This window comes from Giraffa tippelskirchi, chromosome 8 (genome assembly GCF_054371585.1).
Source record: "Giraffa tippelskirchi isolate mGirTip1 chromosome 8, T2T-mGirTip1v1.2.pri, whole genome shotgun sequence".
Classification (NCBI taxonomy): domain Eukaryota; kingdom Metazoa; phylum Chordata; class Mammalia; order Artiodactyla; family Giraffidae; genus Giraffa; species Giraffa tippelskirchi.
The window spans coordinates 7,635,611-7,661,111 of NC_137282.1; the positions used below are offsets into that span (position 1 = coordinate 7,635,611).

Here is a 25,501-nt window from a genome sequence, read left to right on the forward strand (position 1 = left end):
TCCCACCAACGGTGCAAGAGGGTTCCCTTTCCCCCACATCCTTGCCTGCATTTACTGTTTGTAGTGTTTTTGATGCTGACCATCCTGACTGGTATGAGGTGATACCTCACTGTAGTTTTGATTTGCATTTCTCTTAATGATGAGTGATGTTGAGCATCTTTTCATGTGTTTGTTGGCCATCTGTATGTATTTCTTTCAAGAAATGTCTGTTTAGATCTTCTGCCTATTTTTTGATTGGGTTGTTCATTTTTCTGATACTGAGCTGCATGAGCTGCTTGTATGTTTTGTAATCATCAGTTGCTTGGTTTGCAGTTATTTTCTCCTGTTCTGAAGGTTTTCTTTTCCTCTTGCTGTGCAAAAGCTTTTATGTTTAATTAGGTCCCATTAGTTTATTTTTGTTTTTGTTTCCATTACTCTAGGAGGTGGGTCAGAGAGGACCCTGTTGTGATTTATGTCAGAGTGTTCTCCCTATTTTCCTCTAAGAGTTTTATAGTTTCTAGCTTCATGCTTGCTTTTGATTGTAAAAATGCTTATATCATAGCTTGTAATTTAAATTGAAATACACTTCAGTGTCTAGAAATTGTTATTTGATTTGAATTTGCCTGAAGAGTTGTTTGGACAAAGTAAAAAACATTCTAAAGTAGGTGATGCTGTTAAAATATTTCAAATATATGAAACTTTCTCAGGATATATAGACTTAACAACATCAGTATCAATGTTTTCTTCCCATTAGGTACCTGCATCGTTGCGTACTGGCGATACGGTTCGTGGCTTGGGGCGATCAGTTGTCCGATCTGTAGACAAACGGTAATGTTTGTGTCCAGAAAACAGCATTTATACAAGTCCATTTTGTAAATTGGGCTTCCCGTGTGGCTCAGCTGGTAAAGAATCTGCCTGCAATGCGGGAGACCTGGGTTCGATCCCTGGGTTGGGAAGGAGGAGGGAAAGGCCGCCCACTGCAGTATTCTGGCCTGGAGAATCCCATAGACTGTATAGTCCGTGGGTCACAGAGAGTCAGACATGATTACATAGTTTCTATATCTGACTCTTGAATTATTCTTATATTTTTAGCAGAACTTCATTTATCCAAAGCTTCTATGATGTTTCTCCATTATTTTTTTAAATGTCTGTAAGATGCCCCGAAGAAGGGAATTGCCTTTGATATCCCTTTAGTTGTTGTGAGAAAAAAACTGGTAAATGAGTCCCCTGCCGCGCACCCCAAATCCTAAGAAGTCTTTGTTGTAACTCCAGCAAAGGAATAACTGAACTAGCAATCAGGCTTAAGCAAATATCCCCCACCTAGACTTCTTTTGAAAAAAATTGTTTTTTGGTTGTATTTTATTTTTAATCTACCCTTCCGTGGTGAGGATCCAGATAGCTTTAAATGGTGAGCAGTACTTTTTAAAAAAGTGTCTCTTTTGGCCACACAGCCACATTGCATTATCAGAACATCCTAGTTGGTATAGAAGCTACCTCAGGAGGGAGACAGCGAGCTTTTGTAAACCTATATTGAAGGCTGAAATGCCAGGACACGTGAGATGGGCCAGACGGTCTCGATTCCTTTGACACACCGGAGAAGCAGAATGCTGAAAACTCTTGAGAAACTGAAGTTCTTTGTTTTCAGATTAATAAATATAGTAAAATGGGGTGTTCTAGCCATTGTATGTGGCTTTTCAAAATTTCCTTTATATTTAAGTTTTCACTTAAACTATATGCCTGAAAATGAGTCCTGAACGTGTGGGAGGTCTTCCAGGGCAAGTGGAAGTCCTGACCAGGACAAAGAGCTTCCAAGTCGAGAAGCCAGACTCGAGTGCCTTCATCTGCTCCCTCTGGCAGCCCCACTGAGACGGGAAAGGCGTCAGCCCAGAGAGACCAGAGGACACAACCAGAGAAGGAGCAACAGGTTTTCAAAAATTCTTTGTCAACTTTAACGAACATACAGAAAAGCACACAAAATAAGGAAGTACAGCTCACTGACTTACCACAAAGCCACACCTGAGTGACCCACAAAGGTCCGTCTAGTCAAGGCTATGGTTTCTCCAGTGGTCATGTGTGGATGTGAGAGTTGGACCATAAAGAAAGCTGAGCGCCGAAGAATTGATGCTTCTGAACTGTGGTGTTGGCGAAGACTCTCTTAAGAGTCCCTTGGACTGCAAGGAGATCCAATCAGTCCATCCTAAAGGAAATCAGTCCTGAATATTCATTGGGAAGGACTGATGCTGAAGCTGAAACTCCAATCCTTTGCCCACCTGTTGCAAAGAACTGATTCCTTGGAAAAGACCCTGATCCTTGGAAAGATTGAAGGCAGGAGGAGAAGGGGATGACAGAGGATGAGATGGCTGGATGGCATCACTGACTCAATGGCTGTGAGTTTGAGTAAACTCCGGGAGATGGTGATGGACAGGGAAGCCTGGCGTGCTGCAGTCCACGGAGTTGCAGAGAGTCAGACATGATTGAGTGAACTGAACTGAGTAACCACCGCCTTGATGAACTGGAAACTGGCTGCAGCCCCAGAAGCCTCTGCAGCACCTCGTCCAAGTCTCTTCCCCTTCCCTCGCCACCTTTCTCTCCTAGAGGTGACCATCATGTGACTGTCAGGACTGCTGTCCTAGCTACCCTAATAGTCCTCATGTGGACCACCCTAATTGGACAATGCTAATACGCTAATAGTCCGATTTCCTTGATTTTCCCTATAGTGTCATTGCCTCAGCATGCTCCTCTAGATTACTGTTTCATTTTGCCTGATTTTTGGACGTTGTATAAATAAAACCGTATAGAATATATTGTGAAACACAAACACACACAGAAACGTACACACACGTGTGTGCCTCTCAGCCGTCGTTCTGGTTTATCCACTGCCCCCCCCACCCCAGTCACTTGTTTCTTTTTTGCTCAGAGAGACAAAGGTTCAAGGCGTTCTCTTCTTTCCTTCTTGCCTCTTCATCTCCAGATTCTGCCTCTGTCACACTTTTTGTCGTGTGATGTAGGAGAAAAATGACTTTTTGGTCCCAGCTCTCCGGCTGATTTCACGTGCGGCACAAGGCGGTCGACACTGAAGCTTCCCTGCTGGTGCACCTCTCCTCTCTGCCAGCAACACGGAGACCGGGCCGAAGGTCTGCACTGAAGACTTAGTTCTGCCACCTGCTCCCTCTTCCTGCCACCCCCCGTGGCTTTTCATAAGGCATATGTGTATTCGCATCCTTTGGACCACACCTGCATTGGCTAGAGGCTAGAATGTGGAGATACAGTTCTTTTAATACGATAGCTTGTAGGTTCCCCAACTGCAGAGGAAGCGGCCCCTTCATCTACCTGCCTGACCACCTGCTTCACTGGGGATCGCATGCAAGCTGCTGCCCGTGACTGGAACAGGCTCACACGTTTCCCCTGGGCGTGCACACACCAGCGGTCCAACCACATTCCTAGGGCAAGCCCAAGTGTCAGGTGTTCTAGACACCCCAGACAGGAAGTCCTTGCCCTCTGGCACCATTATAACGCCTACCCCGGTGCTTTATGACCGCTGTGTTCAAGCCTGCCTCCCCTTCCGTCTAGGGGATTGTGATCACCGGGGGCAAGGCCACATCTTCGCTTTTTTGTGTGTATCTAGCATTTAGCACAGTGCCTTGCCCAGAGTAAGTGTTAGCTGCTCAGTCACGTCTGACTCTTTGCAACCCCATGGACTGTAGCCTGCCAGGGTCCTCTGTCTATGGGATTCTCCAGGCAAGAATACTGGAGTGGGTTGCCATGCCCTTCTCCAGGGGATCTTCCCCACCCAGGGATTGAACACAGGTCTCCTGCATCGCAGGCGGGTTCTTCACTGTCTGAGGCTGCAGGGAAGCCCGGTCCAGAACAGGGGCTCAGTTCATGTTCATGAAGAATTCATTGTATTAATAAGCGGCTGCAGCTGCTGTTCCTGTCACCTGCTGCTCTTAGTGGCTCCTGTGTTTTTCTGCTTGGGAAGCATCTGAACAGTCAAGTCCTGGTTCTGCAGCTGAGATGAGGAAAGGTCAAAACCAGTGAGATGATTGAAACCCAGATCTATCCTGACTGCTTCCCATTTCTCTGGGGGCTCTTACATTTTAAATGTACTTGTTTTTGAGGTTCCATCAATCTTCAGATTACCTAAATATAGCCCCGAGACATTTGTGATCCTCCTCACCTCTCCACAGAGGAAACAGGGTTAAATGTAGTACGTTACACAACAGTGTCAAGAATTAACCTTTTTGATCGTAGTAGGACCTTCATGTCTGTATTGTGGCTGGTGGCATTCAAAGAGAATTCAGATGCCAGTGAGGATAAGGAATCATGATTTTAATAAAAAATGAAATCCCTAATTTTTCTCTCTCAAAATAATAAGTATATATTTTTTATGTCACCTTGCTCCTGAGTATTTTCTCATCATTCTCGTATCTTCAGATATCTGTTAGCCCAAAGAGAGAACCACTGACTTGCTCTCTGGTATGGATTGAAAAGTCTTTGAACCATTGCTCATTTTGTTTTACAGGAGTGCAAACAACATTTTGAATTGGATTTTATTGTAAGGAAACAATAACTTATTTTCCTCTCCTGTGTGGCCTTTGTTAAAAGAAATGAGCGAAACCTAAATTCAGAAGCTTATCTCATTTTACTGAATACTAACACCAAACGAAAAAAATTAATGCTCCAGAAAGGTGTGCCAACTTTTTTTTTTTTCTGTTAATATCCAGGTGACTTTACTGCTACCAGTATTTGGTGAAAATGACCAGTCTCAGGATGTTGTCTCATTGCATCAGGATATCAGTGATTATAACCGGAGATTCTCAGGGCAGCCCAGATCTGTAAGTAATGTTGCAGCAGGTACAAAGTTAGAATGGAGTGATACTTGTCTTTTGTGAAGTGAGATTTACCGGCAAATACTCTCTAGTTGTGAAAAGTGTATGTATTGGGTAAATTCTTCACCTTCATCATTGTTGTTTACAGCAACTGGTTTACAGCTTTCCCAAGGACTAGTTTTCTTATCTTTTAAAAATGGCATTATAAAACTTGTTAAGAAAGTGACACCAGCCAAAAAAAGCAATCGAAGACATTGGAGGGAAAGGTAAAATTATCAGACTCTTACGTGATTGTAAAATAGGGGTTGTCTTATGGGAAAGTTACAACTGAAAACTTCTGGAGGGAGGTTTATAGTTGTGTTTCCTCTGTTTATTTACCCTGTTTGAATTGTTTCCTTAAGTAATCCTAAGTTTTGAGGGTTTCATATGTCAGGTATTTAATTTTTAAAAGAAATAGTGTTAACTCTACAGCTGCCCCTCCTCCCCCAAAAAGGCATCTGATAGATTAAAAATTCACACTTTACTGACTCATCCAAGTGTTCTCCAAATGCAACAGAGGATTCTAGAAGTGCATGTGTGACTGAATATGTACTTCGAAACCCAGAACAAACTCAGTACAAACCCATACGGGAAGCTCTAGGCACCGACATCCACCTGCTCAGCGAGCATGCCAGCGGGCTGTTCCTGGCGTCTCAGCCACGAGACCGAACGTAAAGGGCACTGCCCAGAATGCATGTCCCTCGCTTGTCTCCTGGCTGACTTCTCATCCTTCGGGTCGTCCCTAAACAGACCTTCCTCGGAGAGGCTGTCCCTGATCAACCAGGGTGGTGTCTGTCATCGCCCTCTGACCTTGTTCATTACCATTCTCAGCAGACAGTTTCACGAGGGTGAGGACTGTGTTTATTCAGTCACTACTATAGTCTCAGTGCCTGGGATACAGTCAGCCTTACTGTTTGTAGAACTTCAGTCAGTTCAGTTCAGTCGCTCAGTTGTGTCCGACTCTTTGCGACTCCATGGACTGCAGCACGCCAGGCCTCCCTGTCCATCACCAACTCCGGGAGTTTACTCAAACTCCTGTCCGTCGAGTCGGTGATACCATCCAACCATCTCATCCTCTGTCATCCCCTTCTCCTCCTGCTTTTAATCTTTCCCAGCATCAGGGTCTTTTCCAGTGAGTTGGCTCTTCACCTCAGGTGGCCAAAGTATTGGAGCTTCAGCTTCAGCATCAGTCCTTCCAATGAATATTCAGGACTGATTTCCTTTAGGATGGACTGGTTGGATCTCCTTGAAGTCCAAGGGACTCTCAAGAGTCTTCTCCAACACCACAGTTCAAAAGCATCAATTCTTTGGCGCTTAGCTTTCTTTATGGTCCAACTCTCACATCCATACATGGTTACTGGAAAAACCATAGCTTTGACTAGACAGACCTTTGTTGGCAAAGTAATGTCTCTGCTTTCTAATATGCTGTCTAGCATATAACTTACAGTTATCCCTAAGGTAGAAATGATACTACACTTCTGTATTAAACACTTGTGTAGACTTGTGCTCCCATGTATGTACTGTGTAGACGTGTGCTCCCACATATGTACTGTTCCTCATTTGTGATGGCAGGTACATTTAAAGGCATGCTCCAGTTTGCCTGTTGTGGATGGTGATGGGCCAGTCTTTTAGATGTCTAAGCTGCAAGAAAAGCTTGACCAGGTCATTACTGTCCTCCTTGGATATTTGGGAGCGTCTTCTGGTGTATCTTATCCAGCAATTTTCTTACATATCCTCCAGAAGCATCTTAGGATGATTCTTTGAAAATCAGTGTTTCAAATTCAGGAACTACCACTGAGGTTAAAAAAATTCATTTAAAGATATTCATTGGTATTTTAAAGCGTGAAGCATACCATTGCTCAATTATTTTCTATGTGTCAGATATATACTTAATGAGTAAGAAAGCTTGGTGTGTGATGAAATTACAATTTAATAAAGACATTTAGCTCTTAGTTTGGTATTCTACCTCAGAGTTGGAGTCATACTGTGATTAACATACAAATATTTCTTGATGGCCCATTTCATATTTTCTTGTCTAATCACTACAGATTTTGTGTAAATGATACGGTATGAGAACTGAACAAAATAGCTCTGATAAAGGACAGAGAAGTATTCAAAGGATGTATCAGCTGGTCATTAGAATATTTGAAGCAATTTACCACAGACCTTGTGAAAACTGTATAGCTGTTTTGCTTTAAACGTTAGTTTCTTCCGTAGAAAACAGAAAATTGACATAGGAGGTGATTCTAAAAAGACCATTCTTGTTCTTTTGTGACCAGTTTTCCAAAAGGAGTTACAAGATTTTCTTTATCTAGTGGGGTTTTTAAAACTGTTCTCTCGTCACTTGCTCAGTTCTTCCCATTGTCATCTCCATCTCCCTCTCAACTTATGTGGCACTTGTTAGACAAATAAAATACATACTTAGTGTTGGACTTATGATATTTACATAGATGGTTAGCAGTAGGTGAACTGTGGGCAGTGGAATGACCACAGGAAGTGATGTACTTCCTCTAGCCAGTTTCTCGTGCATCTCCCAACCCCTCAGAAATGAGACCTCTAGGAAGTGACTGAAGAGTGCCCCATTACCACACGGGACCTTACGGTCACGCAGTCAGCCAGCAGCTGCACAGAACGAGTGGCAAGCCTGCAGTCAGCTAACTTGCTCGAGGTCATACAGATAGGCCCGGGTACTTTTCTTTTTTAAACAACTTTATTTGCATGTGATTTACATGCCATAGAGTATACCTGTTTCAATTATATAATTCAGTGGTTTTCAGTATATTTACAGAGTAAATATAATCTAAATATTAGTCTGTATATATTCAGAAAAATAATCATTTCCAGAAAGGGTAAGGCCTGGCATTCCAAAAATCATTGTGGCAATTAGTAATTCACTTAAACTCAAGTTCGACAGAATAAACATCCTAAGAAGGAAATCAGTTTCATTGATACTCTTAGATGGTCAAAGCCATCCAAGGTGATGTGTCTGTATATCTGTATAATATATATATACTTATATGTTCTCTATATATTGTCTGGCAATTTATAAAGGTCTTTTATAACAATATCTTTTCTAGTTCTTAATATTCCTTGTGGCATATACTCAGTTAGATGCTGACTTATCTCGAGTAGGTTAAACAACTTTCCCCAAGGTCACCTGGCTAATAAGGGATTGACTTTGAATTCAAACCCAGATCTGTCCAACCTTAAAGTTGAGACTTGAGCTCAAGCCTCAGCTAAATGCTACACACAAGTTCTTTGTCGGTTTATGTTACTAACTCAAAGTAGAGATAACTTGAATTTTGTATTATTAATACTGTATCTTGTATTTTAAGTTTGTTGACACTTTAGTTGCTTTTCAGTTATCTGTAATAAGACCTATTTTATAAAACACCTAGTAATCAAAGAACTATTTTTTAAATAAAATGAGTAGAAAATAAGGTGTTTCGTCAGTATGTGAAACTTCTGCATTTATGTTAATAACTGCACGTCTTAAGAAAATTGTATTATTTTGAAGTCTGACAACATTTGATACCAAATCATAATATTTGTTCTTCTTCTACCAGATTATGGAAAGAATTATGGACCTCCCCACTTTACTGAGGCATGCATTCAGAGAGATGTTTTCAGTCGGGGGCCTTTTCTGGATGTTCCGTATCAGGATAATACTTTGTTTGATGGGAGCGTTTTTCTATCTTATATCACCTCTAGATTTTGTACCCGAAGCCTTGTTTGGAATTCTCGGCTTTCTTGATGATTTCTTTGTCATCTTTTTGTTGCTCATCTACATCTCTATTATGTATCGAGAAGTAATAACACAGAGACTAAACAGATGAAAAAACATGAGTTTACTAAAACACCTGAGCTGATGTGTAACATCAGACAAAAGGACCGTGGCAGTATGAAGCATCTGAATATTATCTAATGAGCTTAAAACCACTTTACGACAAACATTTGATTATCATTTGGCAAATACCTAGCAATATATGACTGGAATTTTTACATGTTGCAGATTCTAATATTAAGGTTAGAATTAGAATGATTTACAACTGTATCTTGATTCTGTGTTGTCTATAAACTCTGTGGAAAAATATGGAGTTACATAAAATGGGATGCTTCTTTTTCTTATATTTTCTCCCCCCGCAAATTACTCAGATTAACTGAATGTTTAGTGAGATATTGTCAGATGTCAAGTTTATTAGATTCATCCTTCTCAGTGAGTACCTACATGATAATATACTGCTATGAACCTCACCTAAATATTTTTGTTACAATAAAATATTGTACAATATTGGGGAAAAGTCAGTGTTTCTTTGAGTACTAGCTACCTTTTGTGCATCTGAAGCAGTTCTGCTTTTCCATGCCAATCTGATTCTTTGTTATCAGCTGAAAGTGAAAGAAGAGACTTGAACTTTGTTAATTTGATTTCATTATCTGGGTTTACAGAACACTTAATCAACAAAAGAATTAGCAAACTGAAAGACATGTGTCTCCAGTCAGCACACTTGATATTCTGTCACAGCATTTCCGTAAGAGTTTGGTCCTTTTATAGGACGAGCATTTTAAAGTATCAGTAACTTCTAAAGGGAATTTTTTTTTTTCAGGAACCTGGGTGATACTGCAGACTCATGGCAGTTCAGTGCCTTCCTCAGGAACATGGTTCTCGTGACTGTGAGCACCAGAGACCTTAGGAGGGTACTGTTTCCTGCCTTGTGTTAGCTGCTCGGTTGTGTCCAACTTTTTGTGACCCCATGGACTGTAGCCCAAAGGGCTTCTCTGTCCATGGGATTCTCCAGGCCAGAATATTGGAGTAGCCAGTATACTGGCAAGAATACTGGGTAGCCATTCCCTTCTCCAGAGGATCTTCCCAACCTAAAGATCAAACCTGGGTCTCTTGAATTGCAGGTGATTCTTGACCATCTGAGCTACTAGGGATGCTTATAGGAGGGTACTAGGAGCACGATTTAAATCTGACAAGAGAAATTAACAATGGGCTGTAGCAACAGGTGGACAGATTTGGTTAATTTTCTCTTGTCAAAAAACTGTTGTAATACTGTCCCTAGATGGCAGGATATAGCCCAGATTCATCAGGCCTCGTGCAGAAGGAGATGAGTATGGAAGTTATCTTGGTGTTTGGATGACTACAGCATAAGTACCTAAGCTCCCATCTGCAGTTTTCTGTTTGCGAAGAATCAAAACCACAAGTATTATGATGTCTTAAGCCCCTCGGCTGGCATTGCTCGTGAGTGACCCGGACTGCAGGGTCGTCTCTGATCCCCGGGGCTCGGGCAGTGTCAGCTCTGCCCCCTGCAGTCCCCGCTGTCCACCTTGTCCACCCACACGTCAGGGGGCCTCACTGTGGACAGATGGGGAGAAACAGAGATCAGTCAGTCTTCCAGGTGAGCCAGACGCTATCAACTGATGAGATGCTGAATGATGATACGTCAACAACAGTGTCTTGTCATTTGGGCCTAAGACCAAGCTGCTGCTTGTCAGAGAGGAAAACAAAATTCTTAAATACAGCACATTGTATTTAAAGCAATTTCTTGCACACTTTTCATTTTACTCGCAAGACAGTTATGTGAAGAAGGCAGGGCATTGCCTTCCTCTTTACAGATGAAACTCCTGATGTAGATGAAAGGGGTTTTTTTTTTTGTCTGAAGCCATGCGCAAACAAGTGACTGAACTGGTATCAGATGCCTAGGATTCCTACATGGGGAGAAACGGGGATCCTTTGGAAGATGTTTGGAACATACATAGGAATAGGAAAGTCTAGGAAGATGACACATCACAGCTACATGAATCCTGATTCTACAGTTGCCAGTCTACTTCTCACAGGGTAGCACATTTCATAGGGAAACATTTCAGCTGCACTGACTTGAAAAGCAGTGAGTAGGAGTTTGTTACACCACCATTCACTAGTCTCGAAATGCATTTCCTAACAACTGCACATTTGGTGTGGGGCTACAGCCGTGTCCTTTTTGAAAGGGTTTAATTTTCTGTGCATGCGTTCTGCTTCCACTGTCACACTTACAGGGCTTTTATTGTAATATCTGGAATTCCTTCTGCAACTTTCCTGGTAGAGGTGCATTGTACCAACTTTTGTAACATACAACACTGTGTGAAGTTGTACTAAACTGAAAAGGGAACATGCTGGCATCTCAGAATTCTAGAGCTGTTTATTATGTCACCTTTATTAATCACTGATGATAAACGTAAAGGGATCTGAGTATATAAAGCAGGTAGAGTCAATCAGTGTTTTAAACATCTTAGTAGTACTTCTGTGATTCAGAGTTAGAGCTTATAAATCAAAGCAACAATTTGGATTTTTATAAACAATAATATTGTAACTTTCACAAAAACAGATGGTCCAACCCCACGAGCAGATGATAACTTGGGCGGCTCTGTGGGGAGCAAGACGGAGGAAACAGTTGTCTAACTGCCCACCGGAACAGTGGTTCCAGCGACCACCGTTCTCAGCACCTGAACGAAAGCAGCACAAGAAAGGGCTGTGTTGGTCGCTGTGCTGCGCAGATACCTACCTCACAGAGTCGTTTCAGAGGACTGACGGTTTGACTCAAACTTTGTGATTCAAGAGTTTGTCAAGCAGGTATTCTTTTGAATAAAAGCAACATATGTAAAATTTAAAAGTGGCTGTTATTGTCTGGTTTCTTTGATACTGTTTGCTTTAATTTCAGAACTCCTGAAATCGCATTCAATATAATGGTTGCAATGACTTTTTCACCCATTTTGCTTTGATATTTAAAAATTTTTAAACAGAAATGTTTTTGAGGAAAATTATTTAATCTGGGCAGTCTATATTAATTCTAGACTGTAAGGGTGAAATTGGAATGAGAATTAAGACTTGTACCCTGATTCCCACCCCATATGAGTGTGTTTCTTATGGAAATTGCTGGTTGACAAATGAGTGAGGGATAGGAAAGGGCACTCAAGGTGTTAAGGCCCTAAGACCTAAGAGTCTCTAAGAGCAGGCTGGTGGGCTTTAGGGGCTGCTGACAGGAGGCGATCCTGTCACAGAGGTAAAGACAGTCTGTACCATCAGAACCAGACCACCGTCATGATGTCAGTATTTGTTCTGAGCGTGGAGTTCTTGGCTGCAAGCACATCTGAGATGCTGTCTGTCACTCTCCTTCATCCACTGCTGCCCCTGTTTTGTCCCAATCCAGACGGGGCGTGACGGGGGTCCTCACCTGTCAGACAACCCTGAGCCTGTCTGAACGCTGTCCTTTTCCTTCCAGACTATCACCTTTTGAGGGGAATGTAGTGTGGGACACTGAAGAGGGCTAAACGCCAAATAAAGATGTTTTAGTTATAGCTAACAGTTTAGATTTTAATTAATTTCAAAACAAAATTTAAAAATTACTTAAAAATATCTAATAATTCAGATCAAAACATTCACTCTGCTAATCGGTCTTACAGAAAACCTGTAATTTATATCTACATGAAAATCTTGTTTCACGAATCCTAGAATGTCAGAGCTATAAGGGACCTTAGAAACTGACGAATTTTTGTGTTTTCTCTGAAAATCAGATAGAAACTATGGATAGCTCCCCAGCTACACACAGGTATAGTTTTGGTTCTTTTTCAGGGGATTCAAAGAGCTGACCATTCATGGATTCCAAATTAAGAATTCTTCAGTCCTACAACCTCACCCTACAGATGAAAACAGTGAGGCCCAGAGGGAACGAATGTGGGGGTATTTTAATATAAAACTGTTTCTAGAAAAAGCATAGCTGGATAGAAACTAAAATCTAAACTATTAGAGATCAGTAAGCTTAAGGCATGTTTGGGCCTTAGCCTTCTCCAACACCAAAACAAGTGGCTTATTTTTCTTCAGTGTACCCTAGAAAAACTGAGACAAAACTTACCCTTTTCAGCTTAAGGGGTAAGTTTTCTGTTTTCCTTAAAAAAATGTTCAATTAGTAAATGAATTAGCCTCTTAAGACTTTGAGGAACATCAATTAACAGTATCCTTCAGTTTATTCCTATTTGTTCTCTGAGATGGTCATATAAAGCTATGCATGTATTCACCTTTGATATTTATTGAAGGGGTCAAATGAAGAGATCATATGACCATACAAACAGCTTTCTCTTTAAAAAAAAAAAAAAGGGCACTTTCGCCTATCTTGTGTGGCCCTTGTTTGCTTAATAAGCTATGTTATTAAAGTCGAACAAACACCAAACGTAAGTCATCAGGGTCAGATGATGCCTTATGACGTGAACATACCGTTCAACCATCACTTCAGTCAACAAGAGGCATCACCACCATCCTATAATTCCCTTCGTGTGCCTGATTTCTTCAACATTATGTTTGTAAGAACTATCCACGTGGTGGGGCTGCTTTATTTTGCTTGCCATATAGTTTTCCATTTATGATTGTGCCATAACTTATTCAACTATTAATGGACATTTGGGCAGCTTCCACTGACATTTTTAAAAAGCAGACAATCATCTTTGAAAGTATGATGAAGTCTTTGAAAGACTTCCTCAAAGTCATCCCTTGACAAATAACGAACAGTTATCCTAGCCTTAGGACATGTTAAGAAATGGGCAAAGTAAAAAAGAAAAGCTGATGATGGGTTAGAGGTAGTGAAAATTATTTTTCTATTAAGCAAATAAATTGGTTTGCAGACCACACAGTGAAAATTTAGATTGGGGGATTGTTTTTACAGAGAAAAATACAACACTCAGTTCAATTCAATAATATATATTTTAAAATTACATGCAATTCACTTTACCAGTAAATTTACCATTTTGAAGTAAGGAAACATTAGGATAATATTCAACAAGTAATAAGAGTGTTTATTTCATTTCCAAATTATGGATAGCTGGAAGACAGATGGAGGAGGAGGGAAAAACAGAATTTGGGAGGGAAATTCAACTAAATGAAATGACCAGATCACAAACCTCAAAAGCACGAGCTGGACTGGTTGGGATCTTTCACGCTTCTTTAGTAGTCTGCATTTCAGGCCCTGAGAACTGCTTCTTTCTCTTATTATACTCCTCACTCCTACAACTCCAATGACCCAGCTTCCAAAACCACTCCCAACCCTCCAAAGTCCTCTCTTCTGCTGGGACGCAGCTCTTTTTTTGTCCTTTTTTAGGTCATCAGCATCTCAGTAAAAGGCACTGCCATCCATCTTAAGTGCTCAAGCTAGAAACTCAAGCTCATGCGTGCGTGCGTGCACAGCCGTGTCTGACTCTGCCACCCCATGGACTGGAACCTACCAGGGTCTCTGCCTATGAATTTCCTAGGCAAGAACGCTGGGGTGGGCGCCGTTTTCTACTCCACCTTGATTCTTCTCTTCCTCCTTGTTTCCATCTAGCAGCAGACCCTGGTGTTTCTGCCTGTTACATACTTATCCGCTGCCACTACCTTAGTCCAAAGGAACTATTCTCTTCCTTGCCTCATAATTGGTCTGCTCACTTTCTCTGTTACCCCTTTCTGATACACAGTCACAATGACCTTTTAAATATGTTTATCACATCTCTCTGAGGCCTAAAATGACTCCGTGGCTTCCCACTACACTACCATCCAGACCAACAGCTTACTAGCCTTCCCCTCACTTCACGCCCTTCTCCCCTGGCTCACTGGGCTCTACCCACAGCCTCCATTCGGTTCCCAGAAAAGACAAAACTCTACTGCCTGATCGCCTTGGTTAGCACCCACTCCCTGTGCTGGAAATGCTCTCCCCACCGTCATTCCTTACTAGACCTTTTCCCATTCTTTGGTTAAATGATCCCTTTTCAGACATTGGTTTCCCTGGTGGCTCAGATGGTAAAGCGTCTGCCTGCAGTGCGGGAGACTCAGGTTCGATCCCTGGGTTGGGAAGATCCCCTGAAGAAGGAAATGACCACCCACTCCAGTACTCTTGCCTGAAAATTTCCATGGACTGAGGAGCCTGGTAGGCTACAGTCCATGGGGTCTCAGATATTAGGCAGTGACCCTCTCCTCTACCTTATTAGCCTTACAGCATTCTAATGTATTCAGATTCAGGGATCTTGGCACAGTGTGATTTTCTTTACATTTTTATTGTCTGTCTTCCCCTCACTAGAACAGCTGCTCTATGAAGATGTGCTGGCCTTGCTCACCGATTAAAAGAGAGAGAGAGAGAGCCATGAGATGACAACAGTCTGCCATCCACATCAACGAAAAGGAGCAAGCCAGGGAGGAAAAACATCCCTCAGACGGATTTTCCCAACACATCACCTGGGGACCGCTAGGATTATTACAGCAGACAAGGCCTTAGCCTCGGCCTCCCAGGAAGACTGGGCCTGGCGTGTGTGCGGGTGTCAGCTTTTACTGTTGCGCTCTGGCCCCCGAGCTCCGAATACCTAAAGAGGCAGGTACGGGGATGGAGAGGGGCCCAGCACGTCCTGCACATCACTCCCAACTGTGGCTGCCCTTTTAAAGAGACGAACCCAATTACCCGACCACCTCAGCTTTGCACCTGTCCTGCTTCAGGTGGGCCAGCGGATCCAAGAGACCACCTAATTCTCCAACCTCAGCCTCACGGGATACAGAAGCCAGGGAAGCATCGCAGGGGGCGGGACTGGTCCTGCGCTCCCGCCCCCCTCCTCCCAGCTAGTTCCTTCTTCCTTCCGGAAGCTCGGGGGCCCCGCCCACTTCCGCAACGCCGGGCCTCAGCCAATGGCCTGCGTCCCAGGGAACTTTACCTCTGACCTCAGGGCTAATCAGAAACAGTAGGACGAACTCCTCGCGAGAGGTGAGGTTGAAGCTGCCTCCGCCATCTTGGAGATGGGAGACGGGCGATGGCTGTGGTCTTTCCGCTAATGCAAACAACAAAACGGTCACATTAGTGACTCCCGAGTGAAGCCCTCATCAGTCTGTTGGCCAAAGCTACAGAAGAAGCGAGGGTGTCAAAGCAAAGCGCGGCGACATTGATAACAGCCTCAACTGCCTGCTGGGGCTGCAGAAGTGAAGTAACTGAGGACCGGAAGGATGGTGCAGTCCTGTTCCGCCTACGGCTGCAAGAACCGATATGACAAGGATAAACCCGTTTCTTTTCACAAGTAAGGACCCCGCGCAACTCGCGGGGCTGGGCCCTAGTTGGGCCGCGGGGGGCGCGCGGCCGCGCTCGGGGGGCGGAGCCAGGCGCGTTTCCGCGCGAGACCTGTGAGAGGGGCGGGGGCGTGTGTTGAGACCCGGTGCGAAGGGCGCGCTCAGGGGCGGAGCCAGGCGCGTTTCCACGCGAGACCTGTGAGAGGGGCGGGGCCGGGCGCGGGCCTGCACGATACCCAGTGCGAAGGCCGCGCTCGGGGGCGGAGCCAGGCGCGTTTCCGCGCGAGACCTGTGAGAGGGGCGGGGCCGGGCAGTGGGCGTGTCCCCAAGCAGCCTCCTCAGGCTCGTCTTGAGCGTCCCCGGCGCGCGTCCCCGCGGCGACTCGCGCTCAGGCTCGCGCGCCTCTCCGGATGGCGGGTTCGAAGCTCGCGCGCGCTGTCTGGATCCCCCGCTGGTTGTGAGGGCTCCATACCCGGGCCGCGGAGAAGGCAGGTGGTAGTAACTCTTAGAAGGGAAGTTGAAGCGGAAGCAGAGTCCCGCGTTTCCCACCCTGCTTGTCCGGCATCGGTGTGGTGAGGACTGACCTGGCGGTGTGTCAGGGAGCATGTCTTGGACTCAGCTTCTGGGACCCCACCGTTAAGGACGGCTGAGCTGCAGAGAAAGCCTCAGGGACTGCCAAGATGCGCAATGTAGCCCGGGCAGTGACAGTGCGTCTTGCGTGGTGAGGGGAGCGCCGAGTCGTCGGGCCCTGGAGGGGGCCCTCGGGGTCGGGGTTAGCGCGCCTCCGCCCTCGGGGCTGCTTCTCGCGGACGGTGCTGCGGCCAAGAGCCCTAGAAGAAAGAAGCCTCTCTGGAAAAGAGCCGCACAGCGGAATGATAATGATGATCTGATGTCCGCGTGATGCCATTTTCAATCGGCCAAATTCAATATTTACAAATTCTATTACGTTAAAAGTGTCTTGCAAAAATTTCCTACTGTAAATGGATAATAGCTAAAGAAGAACCGGTGGTAGATTATACAGATTATTTGTAGGTGGTTGTTAAGTTGCTAAGTAATGTCCCACTCTTTGCGACCCCATGGACCGTAGCGCACCAGGCTTCCCTGCCCTTCACTGCCTCCTGGAGTTTGCTCAAACTGATGTCTTTCGAGTGGTCATGCTAATCAACCATCTTATCCGCTGTCGCCCCCTTCTATTGCCCGCAATCTTTCCCAGCATCAGGGTCTTTTCCAGTGAGTCAGCTCTTCACATCAGGTGACCAAAGTATTGGAGCTTCAGCTTCAGCACCTTCCAGTGAATATTGAGGGTTGATGTCCTTTACAATTGACTGGTTTGATCTCCTGCTAGTCCAAGGGACTCTCAAGAGCCTTCTCCAACACCACAGTTCAAAAGCATTAATTCTTCAGCGCTCATCCTTCTTTATGGTCCAACTCTCACATCCATACATGACTGTTAGAAAAACCATAGGTTTGACTAGACTGACCTTTGTCGGCAAAGGGATGTCTCTGCGTTTTTATATGCTGTCTAGGTTTGTCATAGCTTTTGTTCCAGGGAGAAAGCATCTTTTATTTATTGTTTTGCACCTTTTAATTTCTTGGCTGCAGTCACCATCCACAGTGATTTTAGAGCCCAAGAAAATAAAATCTGCCACGATTTCCATTTTTTTTCTCATCTATTTACCATGAAGTGATGGGACCAGGTGCCATGATCTTAGTTTTTGAATGCTGAGTTTTAAATCGGCTTTTTCACTCTCTCACCTTCCTTAAGAGGCTCTTTAGTTTCTCTTCACTTTCTGCCATTAGGGTGGTATTATGTGCCATTAGGGTGGTATTATCTGCATATCTGAGGTTGATATTTCTCCTGGCAATCTTGATTGCAGCTTATGATTCATCCAGCCTGACATTTCGCTTGATGTATTCTGTGTATATGTCAAATAAGCAGGATGACAATATAACTCCTTTTCCAGTTTTGAACCAGTCAGTTGTTCCATGTCCAGCTCTAACTGTTGCTTCTTGACCTGCATACAGGTTTCTCTGGCGGCAGGAAAGTCTGGTGGTCTGGTATTCCCATCTCTTTGAAAATTTTCCACAGTTTGTTGTGATCCACACATCCACACATTTATAGGTAAATAATTACAAAAGCAAAATCTTAAATTTGGGGGGAGTGAGGGCCTTCCATGTTTAACAGGGAGTGTGGGTACATTTTTATATATTTGATATGAGAACAAAAATCAGAGTGTGTAGAGAGATATCGAGAATGTTGATTTTTTTTCCTTTTCCAAGAAGCAGATAGAACACTTAACACTTACTAATGTTGCCTCTTGATTTATTAGAATTTCTGAAAGTTGATAGGTGGACCTCCAGCACTTCCAGAGTGAAGGAACAGGTCTGGAGATGGTGACACGATCACAGGCTTTCAGCTCCCCCCTCCCCATTTCTAATGATGTGGCTGAGGGAATCCAGACATAAGGAAGACCCTTCATTGGCCCTGGTTAAGGATGACATTCACACATTTCAGAAATACTGAGTTTCTGCTCGCGGTTAAATACTTGATTTGACCGAAAGAAGGGCTAATCTGCATCTCATCCCTTATCTAAAAGAACAGTTTCAGAAAGGATCTTGACCTCAGAAATAAGCTGCATTGTAATCCTTGGTCAGGAGGCCCTGGGTGTTGAGTTTACCAGTGGTTGCTGCTGTGTCTGCTTCTAGAGGCACTTCCAACAGGAACCTTCTAGGAGTCCTTTTTTCAGCTTCTACATGGTGGCAGTGGGAACAGATGTTCTGGACAAAGAGAAGGGACTACCCCGAAGGTAGATTAGGGCTTCACGACCACAGCAGAGTCAGGCTCGAGTGTATCTCATTTGGAAGAGAAGCTGTGGGACACAGAGTTGAAACACCCTTTTTTGGCTTTTTTTCAATCCCCCCCCAACTCACGGAATCTTTTACCTGGAAAAATAAAATCAAAATAAGTTTAAAGTCTTCGTATCTCCCTTTATCTGGGCCTAATGGACGTATTTCAGTCGATGAAGAGGTAAATTAAAATGAATACTTTATTTCCTTATTATGATTTGACTACAATTTGATTCATATTTGTCAAGATGATTCTCAAGAGAACAAAAAGCTACTTTGTCTTAATACGTATTTATAAATGTGCAATTTTGTTTTACAGTATGCAGAGGATCACTGGTAAAAAAATAATAATACAAATTCACTCTATAGCATGTGTATTTTACCTGAAATTTTAGTGTCTTCAATAGAAAAAGTTAAGCATTAAAAACTGAGATAGCTGTGGTGGAGCTGTATGGCTTACCCTTGTATGTTGGATGTGTCTGTGAAGGTTATTTACTGCAAAGGAGAGAAAAACATCACGTGGGCCCTTGAACCTACCCTCTCATCACCTGCTCTGCCAGCTGCGTGCATCTGTCCACGGGGCTGCCTTTTAATAAGTATGTTTTTGCATAAAGTAAATCCTAATGAGCCTGACCTGTTTAGATTGTATGCATCATTATATCTGACATTTTTATAACTGCTCTGTGATCAATAAGATTCCTATAAGAAATGCTGCTTTAAAAAAAAAAATACCATGCTAGGAGGGGTGACTTATTTTTCACACTAGTGATGGCCACTTTAGTTACAGGATTTTAAAACAAGTCCATTTTTTAAAAGTTTACTTTATCCAGGTGTAGTTGATTTACAGCGTTCCATTGGTTTCTGCCGTACACTAAAGTGATTCAGTTATACGTAGGTATGCATTTTTTTTCATGTTCTTTTCCATTTGGGTTTTTCTCAGGATTTTGACTGTAGTTCGCTGTGCTACACGGTAGGACCTTGTTGCTTATCCATCCTGTATATGTAATAGTTTGCGTCCGCTAACCCCAAAACTCTCAATCCCTCCCTTCCCCACTCCCCTCCGCCTTGGCAACCGCAAGTCTGTTCTCTATGTCCAAACAAGTACATCTTTAACAACGAGGGTAATAAGGGTACAACTGAAAAACTGTCAAAAAAGGATTAGTGGAGCAGGTGCATTAATCAAACTCCCGTGATGTGTTAACACCAATGGTTGTAAGCTAATTCTTTTCCAAGTAGGAAAGCCTGAGTGTGCCTTTTTATTTCTGAGTAAGGCTGGAAAACTGAATCATTTCATCTTCTTAGGTTTCCTCTAACTCGACCCAGTCTTTGTAAAAAATGGGAGGCAGCTGTCAGAAGGAAAAACTTTAAGCCCACCAAGTACAGCAGTATCTGCTCTGAGCACTTTACCCCGGACTGCTTTAAGCGGGAGTGCAACAACAAGCTGCTGAAGGAGGATGCTGTGCCCACGATATTTCTGTGTACCGAGCCGCACGACAAGGTGAGGGGCAGTTTAAAATACTGGGTGGGTCTCTTTTCATAAAGTTCATGTGTTCACTGGAAAATTGGGAAAACACACAGTAGTGTTAAGAATATAAATGTTACCTGGAACCCATCCCTGGTAAATGACCACTGTTCACAGTAAAATACTTTAAAAAATACAGAGTGTTTAGTAAAGTTAAATATTCTCACACTAAGACACTCAGCCTAGCGTTTAACTTACTTTAAGATCAGTCTGTATTCCTGCTTGTGTGCTTGTGTAGCCCACCAGGCTCCTCTGTCCATGGGATTCTGCAGCTGAGCACTGGAGTGGGTTGCCATTTCCTTCTCCAGGGGATCTCCCTGACCCAGGGATTGATCCCATGTCTCTTACGTCTCCTGTGTGGGCAAGGAGGTTCTTTACCGCTAGCGCCACCTGGGAAACCCCATGTTCCTGCTTATATGTTGATAAGCTTTATTTTTCTTTATCAATGATAGTTAAGTTTCAGAGTATTTTTTCCCTCAGTTTTCAGTGCTTAGTGTTTAATTAAATCCAATTAGTCATTCTGTCTTTCTTGCATCCCATTTCTACTTCAGGTAAAAAAGGAGAATTAAAACTATTCTTTTCATTTTAGACTATGCCAAGGAGGCCGAACTAAGTCTAATATTCTTAAATTGCACAGGTGCGGAATTTAGTCTGCTCTTTTAGTCTGTTACTTTTCATAATGAAGCTCAAACATGCTCTGCGTCCTTGTTCCAGAAGGAAGATCTCCTGGAGCCGCAGGAACAGCCCCCGCCGCCTCCTTTAACGCCTCCCATTTCCCAGGTTGATGCTGCGATCGGGTTGCTCATGCCTCCTCTTCAGACCCCCGACAACCTCTCCGTGTTCTGTGACCACAACTACACCGTGGAGGACACCACGCACCAGCGGAAGAGGATTCACCAGCTGGAGCAGCAGGTGGAAAAGCTCCGGAAGAAGCTCAAGACTGCCCAGCAGCGGTGCCGCAGACAGGAGAGGCAGCTGGAGAAGTTAAAGGAGGTGGTGCACTTCCAGAAGGAGAAAGACGACGTCTCCGAGAGGGGCTACGTGATTCTCCCCAATGACTACTTCGAGATCGTCGAAGTCCCAGCGTGAAAAAATGAAATTTGTGTCGGTTTTCATGGGGCAATACCACCTACCCTCTTCTACCCTAGAGAGGAGTTTCATTTGAAAAGAGATTACACTTGATAACTTGTACAAAAGCAATTCAGAATATTTTTTTAAAAGAATAAATTAGATATATACTGTAAATTTTTTGTTTGTAATTTCAGGGTTTTTACATTTTAGCAAAATATTTTAAAAGTGATAAACTAACCTCAGAGTTTCAGTGTAAGTTGGTTTCAAGATTGGGGATTTTTGTTTTTTAATTCGAGTATTTATAGACATGATATGAAAATAAACAGTAAAGAGAATGAGAACAGTGCAGTAAGGATGATTTAAGTTGCAAGTTAAAAGAATTTAAATTAGTGCAGTTTATTGAGAGAACTTAGTCATGTTTTAAATCAGGAGCATAGGACATAACGTCTCAGAATATATATATTTACACATTCTTATTTGTAAAGTCGACAGATTCATTTATCTTAATCCCTTATCAGACTTAACTTGGCGAGTTGTGTCATTCCATACCTAATCATAATGGTTAAATGATGTTAAAGAAGGCATTTTTTTTTAAAGAGTAGGGCCCTTCCTCTCTCACCCCCATCTAGCGTTATAGAATTAGAAGTGTGTGTCCAGAGGAAGACACACTCTCCAGTAAGCAGACTGCGCATCGTGACCAGTGAGATGAGCAGTGGCCATTGGGGCTGACCCAGGCCTCGCCTTTTCTCTGACTGCTCTGAGATCAGGGGCGTCCAGTCCCCACTGTAGGTGTCCCAGGGCTGGCCTTTCCTCTCACTGCTCTGAGATCAGGGGTGTCCAGTCCACCCTGTAGGTGTATGTGCACCCAGGTCTCTGCCAGCTGTGTCATGTGGGTAGAGTGTGACTCGTTGCATAAGGTGGAAATCTTGCTCTTGATGAGTTGACTGGTCAAGGCTTCACACAAAAGACAGTTTCTTCACTTTTACATCCCATTTGCCTAAATGAGTGATTTGTATTTAGAAGCATCCTCATAGGTAATGCTTATTTTACTCAAAATTGAGACTCAGATGGTGAGGTTTCTGTTCAGACTGTGAGTTGTACTCTAATTTTGTGAGAAATTTTACGTAGGTTTCAAATGAAAACAGTTCTGAGTAAACAAGCACTGCCATAGGAATTACCTACTTAGATTTAGAGTAACTGCCCCAATTACAATTATTTTGTATTTCAGAGTGCTGCACAGACCTTTGAAGGCAGTATTAAAGATTGGCAGTCGTCAGTCCGGGAGTATCTTTTGTAGACCCGATTCTCAGTGTAGCTCACTGCCATCCTGCCAGTGCTTTGATTCATGGAGATTTGATTTTTTTTTTTATGAACCAATATTTCAAAAGTAGAAATTATGACTACTTGAAATTTTATCATCTGATAACACTTAGAACTAACTCTAAGGAATCAGAGGACTTTTTCTAGTTATTCATGGGTCTCATCACTGTTTTTGGAAGCTACAAAATCTCTTAAGTAGTATGTTTTTACATTTCATCTCTCTAGCAATTCCTGGAGGATATGTGGGTAAATATTTTACAAAGTATATATGTGAAAACTGAACTGTCATGGACGTAAAAGAAGTCTGTGTGCGTGTGTATGTGTCCCTGTGTCATCAGAACCGGGAATCCAACGTTAATTGTGTAAGTGGCCATCATCATCACTTAGCATCTTAGCATTATGAATTAACCTGAAGCTACTTTTTCTCATGGGACAGACATCCCTAATTGGAGAGAACTGAGCAACAGCATGTGTACCAACTATTTGCATTTAGATCGCTTACTGTGTTTTGACATACAATTTGAAGTACAGGTGCTTATTTCTGAATTTGAAATGTAACGTTTGTTGAAATGTTTTAAAAATCATTTTGTCTGTTATAGTGTTTATGACATTGCCAAGAGAAGGAGAACATTCAGGCTGAAATAGGTCCTGTTCAATCACAGTGAAACATCTGGAACAAGTGGGGAGAAGACCCCTGTGAGTTTCATCGTTAGTATGAAAGATGACATTTATGTTAAGCACAGCTAGTAACATCCTGAAGTTTCCATCTATGAATGATATAATCTGGCAATAATAGAAGAAATAACTTTTTCCTGATTAGAACTTCTAGGAAAACTGTAGAATTTTAGAATTAGAAGGGAACTAGAAATGACTGAACACTTGCGTCACCTCCAAACCCTGCAGAATCCCCTTGTGAAATATCCCTGACAGCTGGACATCTGTTCTCTGTATACCATTGATGTGTAAGCAGTGCTGTTTAGAGTCTCTGAAATGAGTTTCTGGAATAGAGTAGCATTTGTTGCCACTTTTAAAAATACTTGTTTATAATGCACCTATAAACTTCACTTTGAACTACTGCATAGTTTGAACTATCAAATTCCAAATTAAAGAAGTTTTAAAATTTTGTAAAATAATGTAAATGTTTATTGTGTGCCTGCTACATGTACTAAAAATAATTCTGTCATTGCAGTTAAGAAACAGTGGTGTCTAAAGTTAACTAGGAAAACTTTTTACTTGGAAACCTAAATACATGAGATTTTCTCTTTTAACTATAATTTGTGTAATCCCTTTCTTAGAAGGTATAGCCATAATGGTGAAGGCAGATGAAAGTTCCACTTGACACGTGTTTTGTTGTTTTTTGGTGTTTTTTTTTTTAAAGATTGAAGTCCTATTTGCTGATCATTAGTTATTTAAAAAATTGTGTACACACACATACCCCAAACCTATGGCTTTTATAAAGTCAGTCGTGACCCTTAATATTTAAAAGTCCACTTGATCTATAGAAGGAAAACTTGCAGTTGTGTTACACACTCTTAAAAGGCCAACCATGAATAGCATTTAAAGGAGAAAGAACAGTTTTGCCTGTTTGGTTATTACTCTTCTGGTATTGGGGACCATGTGAATCTGATACCAATGAATGAAGAACATTGCTCTTGATATGGTAACCAATGTTTCTGTACATTATTTTTTCTGTGATTTTGTATTAAAATATCAATACAGTCCTTGATATGAAAGAAAAATATCAAAGCAAACAGTGATTTGCACACAAGCAAAAAAAAAAAACTGTAAGTTTGTCCTTAACAATAATTTGCTTGAAGTAATAATATTCTCTTTCAATTCCATGTCTTGATATACTATTTTTACCTTGGACGTGGCTTTGTTTTACTCAGTTTTCTCCTGAAAAATATTTTTTTAAACTCAGAATCTTCCAAATTCGTAGCAGTTTGAGTTTTAAGATTATCATAATTTCATTTTTTTAATGTCATAAGGGATAGGAATAAACTTTGATTTTTTTTTAACTTTTTGGTGAGAGAAGCTACAGTATTAACGATAAGTAGGAAATGATTTTTGGAATGACTCCGTAAGGAGCCCTGACCTCCCCGCTATAACTACTGTAAGTGGAGAGAAACAACCATTTGAAGTCTGCCTGTTGTCCTGAGGGCATACAGCACATGAACCTTCAGGAACATCTGAATCTCATGAGAAAGTCAAGACTGTGGCATTTATGTCTCCTCTCCAACCTGTTCCCAATCGTGGCCTACAGTATGTGTCTCCCAGGGAGGGGAGGCTGCCAGCTGCCAGTGTTTCTTAGGACCCTCTGGTGTATCAAAGGCTAAATAAACTCCAGGTAAGTACAGCCAAGGAGTCAGGACTCCCCTCCTCCACTCAGCTCCCATTTACAGGATGGAGGCTCCACCCCAGGTCCCCGGGTGTAGCAGGCCAAGAATCCCGGGACCCTGATTCCCTTCCGAAGGGCGACGTTTCCATGCCAAGAGAGGCAAGTCAAACTGAACTCCACTCCTGATGCAGGCACATCAGTCCTAGAGAAGCAGGCCATGGGGCCACTTGCCCGCTGCAGAGCAGTGATTCAGGTGTTTTTTCCCCAGTGATGTGGCGAGCTTAAGAACAGAGCACTGACGCTCTCCCCAAAGGAAACTATGGGGACGAGTGCGGGTGAAGTACAAGCCGCAGGGTGCTCTCCAGAAGAACGGAGAACCTGGTGGTTAGCAGTTAGGAGGCTGGTAGCACCAGAAGGGCAGTGAGCTAAGTTGTGCCAGCGAGAGCAATCTAACTCGCCAGAGAGAGCCAGGGAAAGTGCCAGGTGGGAAGAGCCCTCCTGGCATCGTAACA

At 42.8% G+C, this 25,501-nt stretch overlaps 2 protein-coding genes across 6 annotated transcripts in view; both read left to right on the top strand.

The window, feature by feature from the left end:
* The window catches only part of RNF170 (ring finger protein 170), a 34,648-nt gene extending 23,151 nt beyond the window's left edge, over positions 1–11,497 (top strand). For 2 of the 3 annotated variants that reach the window (XM_081519202.1, XM_081519203.1), the window contains exons 5-7: positions 734–807; positions 4,704–4,814; positions 8,414–11,497. In XM_081519202.1, coding sequence (XP_081375328.1) covers positions 734–807; positions 4,704–4,814; positions 8,414–8,683 — 455 coding nt within the window. In that variant the 3' untranslated portion in view covers positions 8,684–11,497. Of the gene's footprint in view, positions 1–733; positions 808–2,950; positions 3,114–4,703; positions 4,815–8,413 lie in introns of those variants that run through there. The other variant, XM_081519204.1, reaches the window with a different exon arrangement.
* Positions 11,498–15,597: 4,100 nt separating this feature from the next.
* Positions 15,598–23,925, top strand: THAP1 (THAP domain containing 1). 3 transcript variants are annotated; one of them, XM_081519207.1, is made up of 3 exons: positions 15,598–15,902; positions 20,041–20,236; positions 20,975–23,925. In XM_081519207.1, exons 1-3 carry the CDS (start codon positions 15,832–15,834, stop codon positions 21,347–21,349), a joined length of 642 nt encoding a protein of 213 aa, XP_081375333.1. In that variant the 5' UTR covers positions 15,598–15,831; the 3' UTR covers positions 21,350–23,925. The 3 variants fall into 3 exon arrangements, with proteins under 3 accessions (XP_081375333.1, XP_081375337.1, XP_081375336.1); XM_081519211.1 differs by having other exon boundaries at positions 21,041–23,925; XM_081519210.1 differs by lacking the exon at positions 15,598–15,902 and adding an exon at positions 17,917–18,919.
* The last annotated feature ends 1,576 nt before the right edge of the window (positions 23,926–25,501 follow it).

What these genes read in the sequence shown, in the direction of transcription:
- THAP1 (XM_081519207.1), top strand. Translation starts at nt 15,832, where the DNA reads ATGGTGCAGTCCTGTTCCGCCTACGGCTGCAAGAACCGATATGACAAG. An exon ending in AAACCCGTTTCTTTTCACAA is followed by an intron (nt 15,903 to 20,040) that starts GTAAGGACCCCG and finishes TCATCTTCTTAG; the next exon opens with GTTTCCTCTAACTCGACCCA. An exon ending in GTACCGAGCCGCACGACAAG is followed by an intron (nt 20,237 to 20,974) that starts GTGAGGGGCAGT and finishes TCCTTGTTCCAG; the next exon opens with AAGGAAGATCTCCTGGAGCC.